General features: G+C 48.3%; 1 protein-coding gene across 5 annotated transcripts; it reads left to right on the top strand.

Moving 5' to 3' along the window:
- The first annotated feature begins 7,130 nt into the window (after nt 1-7,130).
- TIMM10 (translocase of inner mitochondrial membrane 10) lies at nt 7,131-9,467 on the top strand. 5 transcript variants are annotated; one of them, XM_061203353.1, is made up of 3 exons: nt 7,131-7,209; nt 7,696-7,811; nt 9,028-9,467. In XM_061203353.1, the coding sequence occupies exons 2-3, from the start codon at nt 7,741-7,743 to the stop codon at nt 9,227-9,229; spliced, it is 273 nt and encodes a 90-aa protein (XP_061059336.1). In that variant the 5' UTR covers nt 7,131-7,209; nt 7,696-7,740; the 3' UTR covers nt 9,230-9,467. The 5 variants fall into 5 exon arrangements, with proteins under 5 accessions (XP_061059336.1, XP_061059335.1, XP_061059337.1 ...); XM_061203352.1 differs by having other exon boundaries at nt 7,193-7,274; XM_061203354.1 differs by having other exon boundaries at nt 7,208-7,296.
- Nucleotides 9,468-9,842: the final 375 nt, after the last annotated feature.

Genomic DNA, 9,842 nt, shown 5'->3' with positions numbered 1-9,842 from the left:
TCCTATTCAAGTACTGTATATACAGTCAGCCTTCCTTTTCCGTGGGTTCTGTGCATTCAACCAACCTTGGATGGAAAAAATTTGAAGAAAAAATTCCAGAAAATTCCAAAAGGCAAACTTGAATTTGCTGCCACTTCAACTATTTACAGAGCATTTACATTGTTATTAACAACTGTTTACATAACATTTTCATTGTACTGGGTATTATAAGTAATCTAGAGATGATTTAAAGTATTAGAGAGGATTGTAAGGTTATATGCAAATACAACATTTCATATGAGGGACTGGAGCATCCGCAGATTTTTGTATCCGCAAGGGAAGCTGGGACTAATCCCCCACAGACAGTAAGGGATGATTGTACTGTCCGATCTACAAAAACAGCTGGGGGCGGGGGCGGACAGGGCCAGCTCCTTCGGCCTTCTGCCCTTCTTGGCCGGGGGGCGGGGGGGGTGGTGGGGGTGGGGGGGTCTGTTTACAGAGAAAATAATCCGCAAATAACGTTCAGGGCATGACTCAGGCAGTAAAAGAAGTAGACATTCCTTGTCACTGGCTAAAAATACCTCCTGCCCTCTGCAGGGCCATCGTTCTGGATACAGTACCCAGGGTACCTGAGTAATTGGGACAGAGGCAAGAAGACAGGCATATGAGGGACAGGGCTCTGTTTCTGCCACCCATTCAGGTCTTACTGCCCCCAGATCGAAGTCCTGGTGTCCCTGGATTTGGTCTCCCACCGTTTCCTAGGAAGTAGGCTGGGATTTTCAAAGATGCTTATGCTGCCCTCCAATTCCACCCCTCCCACCGGAGCCCCTTCATGGTTCAGCAGCTCCGGGAATCTATTAAAGTTAGAGGGAAACAAATGAGCCTGGGGGATGGAATGCACATCTGCAGGGAGCTAGGAGCATGCCTTGAACCCCATCTCCTGGTCTGAGACCTGAGCAAGTCTCTTTGCCTCTCTGGAGAGAGCCTCGGTTTCCAATACAATGACAGGATTGGTCTAGATCAGGTTTGCAAACTGTGTTCTGTGGAAAACTAGGGTCTCCTAAGACCGTATTAAGGGCTGCGGTGGTGGGGGAGGTGTGCTTTGGCTAAGGTTGTTCCAGAAACTGCCTACTCTTGACCCTTTTAGAGTCTTACAACTTCATTAGCACTTAAATAGATTCCAGATAGCCCATGGTAAAGGAACCTTAATTTTGCTTAGCTGTATTTAACTCGCTTTTCTCCAAACCTATGTAGCCATGGATTTTTTTTTTCTTGCTTCGTTTTTTTTTTTTGATTTATTTTCCCTGAGGTGCATCTATTGCCCTCTTGAGCGATGCCACCTTTAGCAGAAGAAACTATGGCAAGTGCCGGTCTAAATGATCCACACAACCCATCCCTGCCTTGCACTCTTGTTTGGAAGGTGGTAGGAAGCAGTGGTGAAAATCATTGATTCTGGAGCTTCCTATGATGGGATCCCAGCTCCCACTTCTTCTCCCACTGTGACCTTAAGCAAGCTACTTACCCTCCCTGTATTTTGATTTCTGGAGATAAAAATAGGTCTCACCTCATAGGGACAGTGGAGGGTTAAGTAAGCCAGTGCATAGAAAGTATTTTGGGGTGAGCCTGGCATGGAAGGAGCACTCAGTATACATCAGCTTGTATGGTGTAGGCTGGCCTCTGTGCAGCCCGTGCCAGATTAAGGTCCTGACTCAGCCATGAGGGCATTTAGTTGGTAAAAGACAAGGCAAAAAGAACTGAACACCAATGAGATGATAAGCCCTTTTTATTTGTTTATTTAAAAAATTTTTTTGGCTGCGCCGTGCAGCACGTGGGATCTTAGTTCCCCGACCCGGGATCGAACCCGTGCCCCCTGCATTGGGAGTGCGGAGTCTTAACCACTGGACCACCAGGGAAGTTCCGATAAGCCCTTTTTATACCTCAAAATGTGGGAGTAATTGGCTAAGACATAGCTGAGTGCTGCAGCCATCTTACCCTTCATCTACATGCTACACACTTAGCATGGTGGAGGGGAAGGGCAGGTGTATACACACACATACACACCCCTCAGCCATCCTGTGTGTGCATCACCTCAGCTTTCCACCCTCCAGGCTTGTCATAAATAGCCAAGAAGTGAAGAAACTCAGAATGCTGAGACATCTGGATAACACCACCCACTCCAGCATTAATTCCATAGCAGTTTACAGCTTGCGCTGCGGTGCCCTGCTTTACCTTCTTAGTTCCTCACTCTAACCCTTCAGAATAAGTGTTACTGGCCCCATTTTACAGAGTAGGAATTTGAGGCTTGGGGAGTTGAAGCCCCTTGACTAAAGTCATAGGACAGTTAAATGGCCCAACTGTACCTAGAACCCAGGTCTCCTGACAACCAGTCCAGAGCATGTGCCAGAGACACTGCCCCCCCCAGCTCCTCAGCCAGTGTCCCTTCAAAGGCTCCAGCCCAGGATGAGGGGCACCCCACTGGTGGGGAGGGCAGTCAGATATGGTGGAAGAGGTCAGCTCTCTCTTCCAAGTGCATGGCAGACCTTCCTCTCCACTTTCCTCCCTCGTTCCTTCCCCAGGAAGGAGGAAGGAAAGATTCATTCCACCCCTGTTTTGTGTCCACTGCAGACAGCTCCCCTCTCTCTCTTCCTGTTTTTCTCAGCCGACTGGAAGGAAAAGTACCCAGGAGCCCGAGTTCCAAGCCCTACATGGTACAGACAACGTCTGATGGTTCAGCTCACACCTCCACGACCCACTGCTCCCCAGTCTGTCTTCCAGTGGCCCTAAAGCTTTCACCTCAGTGGGGACATCCCTTGGAGATGCCACTCTCAACTGCTTAGAGACTCTGCCTCCCACCCCAACTGGACTGGTAAGTCTCCCAAGGCCCTCTCTGCCCATCAGGTCCACGTGGATGGCCACCTGCATCCACCTGCAGGCTGCTTGGCGGGTGACCTCAAGTTGCCCAGCACCGCAGGGCTGAGTCCCCGAACTCTGGCATTGAAAAAGAGTGGACATAGTGGTGGAGAGACTTATGAAGGAGCCTGGATTTCTCCAACTGTGAGGCCCTGCTTGGAGGCTCCTCGGGCCCTTGGAAGATGGGAGAGGAGTTGGCAGATGGAGGGGGTGCCTAGAAAGGGGCCCAGGGCTTCTCCTACCTGTAGGGCCTCTCCCTGGGGGCTTGGAGCTGTCTCCTTCCTCCAGCTGAGCGACCGCACTCCCGGGCTGTCTTTAAGCCCCTGCGGCTTCTAGCCCCCAGCTCTTCAGTCCCCGTTCCCCTCCCCCTTCCCCCCCCCCCCGCCCCCGCAAGATCCTGGGGCTGCAGACGAGCATTGTTTACTGTCCTGTTGGTACAACACTCTCCCCTGAACTGGGAGGCTCGGATTTCCCATGGAGATCTGACAGGTGGCACCTTTCAATCACAGCCAGTGCCTCCCGCCTGACACCGGGCAGCATCCGTCCTGCGCTCATCTCCCTTCCCGATATACTCGCCTGGCCCTGGCAACTCCCCAGACCATCTGCAGGCCCATTTGGAGCATGGTCACCAGCTGTCTGGCCTCCCTTGCCCATCCAGAGCCCAGGCTAGGCCTCCTCTGCATCCCCCCCACCACGTTCCTTTAAATAGTCCATTTTACCCTTCCTCAGACTAAAGCAGCTGCGGAAGGGTGGGCTAAGGAGGGGTGAACGGGACAGCTGCCGAGGTGGCGATGTCTCTCAGGGCTCCCACTGGACGGGGAGCGGTTGGGGAGAGAGAGAAGAGTGACGGCCCAAGCTGATGGATTGCTGCGCTGAGAGCCTAGGAAATACAAAGCCGAGTTCTATTTGGAGCTGAGGTGACGGGTACACAGGAGGCTCTGAACAGATTTTTGTGCTGAATCGAGATTTTGCTCAGAAAGACGAAACACCTTTACCTTCTGTAGGTGTCCTGTGATCTAAGAAAGGTACTACTTCTGGAGACTGTGTGAGGGGCTTGTGACTTGCAAGCTTGTGCCTCCCCCAACCCCTCCCCCTCCCCACCGCTTCAGCAACACTGGCTCCTCCATATTCCTCCGATGAGTCGATTCCTTTCCACACTCAGGGCTGTAAACCGTTCTGCTTCTGCTGTTTGCAAGGCTGGCTCTTTCTCATTCTTCGGCTCTCAGCTCAAATTTCATTTCCTCAGAGAGTTCTCGAACGACCTTGAGTTCCTCTCCATCGCTTCTGCATATTTTATTTTCTTATGGAACATGGATTGGAATCCAAAGTTACCTTATTCATTTCCTTGTTACCTGACTTTCTCTCTAGACTCTAAGCTCCATGAGGGCAGGGACTTTTTGTCATGTTCATGGCTGTATGCCCAGGGCCTAGCAAATTGCCTGGGTCATATGAAGTGCTCAATAAATGGATAGTGAATAAATAAATAATTTAATTAGTTAGTAGAAATATGGAACGGGAATTTGGGGGCCTGTTCCTGGGATGATCTGAAAGCCAGGTTTGGGTACCAATGGTTGAACAGTGCAATATTGTTGATTGCCAGCTGCATTTAGTGATAAGATGTCTGTAATTTTAAGGGCATGAAAAGGGCATTGTGGGGGGCATCCCTGGTGGCGCAGTGGTTGAGAATCCGCCTGCCAATGCAGGGGACATGGGTTCAAGCCCTGGTCCGGGAAGATTCCACATGCCGCAGAGCAACTAAGCCCGTGCACCACGACTACTGAGCCCGCGTGCTGCAACTACTGAAGCCCGTGCTCCTAGAGCCCGTGCTCCACAACGAGAGAAGCCACCACAATGAGAAGCCGGCATACTGCAACGAAGTGTAGCCCCCGCTCGCCACAACTAGAGGAAGCCCGCGCGCAGCAAGGACCCATTGCAGCCAAAAAAAGAAAAACAAAGAAAAAAATGTCATTGTGGAAAAAAGACTTCATCTGTTAGAGATACAATTAGATGAAGAAAATATGGCTAAATGTTGACAATTGTCAAATCTTGGTGATGGGTGATTAATATGTGGAAGTTCAATATATTGTGCTCTCCGCTTTTCTGTACTTTAAAAATTTTCCCTAATAAATAAAAATCTAAAAAAAAAAGATTCATTTTTATTGAGCATCTGTCATGGACTAGGTGCTTTAAATACATCATCTTTTTTGTTTGTTCGTTTGTTTTGTAATGATTTTTAAAACTTTATTTTGAAATAATTATAGGTTTATAGGAAGTTGCATAAATAGTACAGAGAGGGTACAGAAGGTTAAATTTTACTTAAGATTTATCCACTGAAGGCTAAATCTTACATAACTATATGCCATATCAAAGCCAGGAAATCGGCATTGGTACAATGGTGTGTATACTTCTATGACAGCTTAGATTTGAATAAACACCTTCTCCCACAATCAGGGCACAGAACCAATTTCATCAACACAAAGATCTCCCTTGTGCTGTCCCCTTAGGCACACCTCCTTCCCTCCCCCCACCAACTCTAACCCTAGGCAACCATTAATCTCTTCTCCCATCTCTATAATATTGTCATTTTGAGAATGTGATTTAAATGGAATCATACAGTATGTAACCTTTCATAAAACCTAATAAAAATCCCATCTAGGAAGCAGATTCCTCTCTTAAGAACCCATCTCCTTTTTCCATGCAATTTCTTAATACTCCATAATATGTTGACTATATTCTCAAAAGTAAAAACCAGGATAACATATATACAGTAATATACGTAGCAGCATTATCATAATAGCCCCAAACTGGAAACAACCCAAAAGTCCATCAATAGGAGAATAGATAAATGAACTGTGGCTTATTTATACAATCACACACTAAACAGCCATAAAAAAGAATGAATAAGAGATACACAGGACAATATGGATGAAATCTTACAGATGCTACATTGAGCTAAAGAAGTGAGGCACAAAACAGAAAACAATGTATAATTTCATTTACATGAAGTTCAAGAGTAGGCAGAACTAACTGATGGTGACAGAAGTCAGAATAGTGGTTCACTGCAGAAGAGGGAGTATTGACTGGGAAGGAACGTGAGATAACTTTTTAAGGTCCTGGAAATATTTTGTATCTTGATCTGGGTGATAGTTATAAAAATGAATATATATTTAAAAATTAAGCTTGTATATTTTACTACTTTACTATCTGAATGCTATACCTAAATTTTAAAGTATCAAGGCACAGGGTCTGACAAAGAGTTTGAGTCCTTAGAGCAGTAATGAGGCCAATATTTAAAATTGGGACTTCCTTAGGGAAGCATACGGTGACCAGCCATATAAAGTGTCTAGCCCACCTTCTCCTATGGGCAGTGTACCACTGCATCATTAATTTGCATATTCTAAATTTCGTTTACTGGGAAATCCCTTGAAAAATCCAGGGATTGAGGTGGGTTTTTCTTGGGGGGGGGGTGCGGGAGGGGGGCGTGCAGACCGAGAAATACATTGTCTTGAAAGAGGAAGAGTTCACAAGTACCCTCCGTCTTCCTCACCCAAACACACTAGGTTAGTTCTGGTGGCAGCCACAATGGTCCTATTCATCTCTTTAGGGCCCAGGGCGTCTAACAGAAGCTGACTAAAACATACTGTATACTTGACTCATCTTTCTGCAAGCAGGAACCGTGCCTCGCTTGTCTCTGCAACCCCAGAGAAAGCTTAGTGACCTACACACAGCTGTATTCACACAAAGGGCCTCTGAGCATTGGTCCTCAAACTTGGCTGCACATGGGAATCACCTGGGGAGTTTTAAAATGTACTGATGCCTGGGTCCTACTCCCAGGGATTCTGATTTAATTGGTACGAAGTGAGCCCTGGGCTTCGGGATTATTTTAAGCGTCCCAGGTGACCTTAAGTACATCACAAACTGAGAGCTGCAGTTTGGCGGCATTCTTCCTACTCCGCGCCTGATTTGCGCTCTGGCCTCAGCTCCCCGGAGGTGAGGGCGAGGTTCACTGAGTTCTGTGGTCCTGCCCCTCTTACAGAACCAATAAACTCAAATCTCTCCGTGACACTCCTAAGGACAAGAATTCCAACCAGTCTGCAGGCGCTCTGCACCCCGCTCAAGCCTCTATGGTATTTTGGCGTCCTCTCTAGCATTTGGGAGACGCCTTAACCAGGGCCAGCAGCTCCCTCTCTATGGTAGCGGATTTTCCAGCGCCGCCTCGTTGGTACTTCATTCCGGAAGCGCGCACGGATCAGAGAAGAGGCGGGACTTCCCTCCCGGAAGTGACCTGGGTGCTTCCGCCCTATCCTACCTGAGCGCCCGGTGAGTTTCTAGTGTTTACCCGAAGTTGGGGACATAGGGGGCGTTGTGGCAGGCCCCAGGCCGTGGTGAGTGACGTCTGACCTCAAGGTGATCCTGATGATGGCGCCGCCATTTCAGAGCTGTAGACCCTGGGCTGGGGCCCGGGCGCCTTAGTTCCGCGTATGATCGAATTCTTAGGGCCCCGCAGGTTCATGCTCCGTTCCGGTCTCCCCTTCTTCTCCTGGATAGAGGTGACCTAGAGGGACTGGGAGTCAGGGCTCCGGGGCTCGATTTCCAGCCCCGCCATTGACATGTTCTGTGACCTTGGGCTAAGCAGTGTTCCCCTTCGGGGCCTCAGTTCCCACATCTGTGAAATGGGACTTTTGAGTTCACTGAGGTCAGTGGCCCCTGCTGGTCTGATGCCCTCTGATTCCTCCACATCCTCCAGCCCCTGCGATGGGAAGGTGAATGGGAGAGGTGGGTGCTGACCATGATGTCTGCCCCCAGGATTAGGAGGCCAGAGGGAGATCTCTTCCACGGTGCAGGGCTGAAATGGACCCGCTTAGGGCCCAGCAGCTGGCGGCAGAGCTGGAGGTAGAGATGATGGCTGATATGTACAACAGGTAAGGGCTGATTCTGCGCTGCCTTGTCTTAGAGAATGATCCCAGGTCACTCTTGCCAAGGCAGAGGTGGATAACTTCTGAAAATTATTTTCCTCATTCTGGGGGAACCTGAGGCCCGGGCTTACCCTCCCGGCACCCCCAACTCCCGCCCCATGCTTAAGGGCTAATGCAGACGCAGTGTGGGGTCACTAGAAGGAATTGGGCATTTAGGTTGGGATGGAATTGGCGATGTAGGAGCTGAGCAGGAAGAGAAGGTCCCGTCCAGGCTGTAGTTGTGTTCCAGGAAGAGCAGAACATTTGCCTTTTGACACGTAGCCCACTTAGTAGTCAACATTTCTTAAACTCTTAATCCATCTCGGACACATGCTGAGCATTTTATATGCATCATCTTTTTTTAAAAGTGAGGAGATTGAGGTTCCTAGAGGTTAAATAACTCTCTCAGGGTCCACAGCTGGTCAGTAGCAATGTCAGGACCAGTAACTCAGTCTGACTCCTAACTAGTGCCCATAACCATCTGGCAAATTTGGGAACAAATCGTAGCTGCACCAACCACCACTACTATGGCCTTGGGCAAGTTACATGGACTGTTAGACCAGTGGTTTCCCCATCTGTAAAGTGGAGTTAATAATAGTACCTTCCTCACAGAGACATGACCAATATTAAATGTAAAAGTATATGACAAGGTCTTAGCATTAAGCCCAACACAAGTCAAGTAAGCAGTCAACAAATATTTGCAATTTTTATTGGCTTAAGCTCTCTGGTATCCTCCCTAGATTAGTTGTTTTATCTTGGAGGCTATTAGAATAATTTTTAAATGTAGGCTGTAAAGTCAGCCTACCTGGGTTCATAGCCCAGCTTTATGTGATCCTGAGGCTCCCTGTGCCTTCATTTCCGTATCTGTAAAAAGGGGGATATTGATTGTGCCGACCTCATAGGGTTATCATAAGAACTGCATGACAGAATCCATGTCAAGCACTTAGCGTGATGTCTAGAACATAGCTGGTACTCAGCTAATGGTTCCTGTTTAATTAGTCATAAACATGGGCCCCGACAAGCTTCCTGCTCTCAAGGATCTTCCAAGATAGTTGAGGTGCAAACTGAAGATTTACACTGCCGTCTTGGGAGGTGAAATCAGTATAGCAGGGCAGGAATGGCTGAGGGTTCCTGGTATGCCACAGGATGCTGCTGACCTGACCTTGCCCTTCCTTCTTTCTAGAATGACCAGTGCCTGCCACCGGAAGTGCGTGCCTCCCCACTACAAGGAAGCAGAACTGTCCAAGGGCGAGTCTGTGTGCCTGGACCGGTGTGTCTCCAAGTACCTGGACATCCATGAGCGGATGGGCAAAAAGTTGACAGAATTGTCTATGCAGGATGAAGAGTTGATGAAGAGGGTGCAGCAGAGTTCTGGGCCCGCATGAGGTCCCAGGCAGTACACCTCAAGGTGCACCCTGTCCTTTCCCACTTGTCTAATAAAAGTGTCCCCATTGGGTGTCATCTGTGAAGACTGCCAGGCCTAGGCTCTTTCTGGAGAGTCTCCAGGAGCCCAGGGTATGATGGAGCTCTTTCCTGGTCGAAGAAGGGGTATTTGTCACGCTGGCATGTGACTGTGTGTGTGTTTATATATATTATATATTAAAACAAGTTTGTTGACACCTACAGTGTGCAAAGCAGTGTGCCTGGCACTTGGGAGTAAAGGCAGCAGACACAGCCTCTGCCAGCAGAGGGAGTCTAACGTAGTGTTTAAAAGCATAGACTGGTACCGTGGCTTAAGTTTACATTCCACGGCAGCCACTTGCTGTGTGACCCTGAACGTGTCATTTCACTGTGCTTAGCTTCCTCATCTGTAAAGTGGGGAGAATCAGGGCTGTTGTGAAGATTAAATGAGTTAATATGAATAAACTATTTAGAATAATGACTGGGCCATAGGAAGTGCCCAGTATATATTATTTATGTCTAACAACTTAAAATCAAGGGCAGGCAGGCATTTTCCTCAATGATATAAAGGAACGATTCAGAGGAGAGGGTGGAAAG

The sequence above is a fragment of the Eubalaena glacialis genome, chromosome 10, assembly GCF_028564815.1.
Source record: "Eubalaena glacialis isolate mEubGla1 chromosome 10, mEubGla1.1.hap2.+ XY, whole genome shotgun sequence".
In the NCBI taxonomy this organism is placed as follows: domain Eukaryota; kingdom Metazoa; phylum Chordata; class Mammalia; order Artiodactyla; family Balaenidae; genus Eubalaena; species Eubalaena glacialis.
Note: the sequence above shows the minus strand (reverse complement) of the source record. Positions and strands in the feature narration are given on the sequence as shown.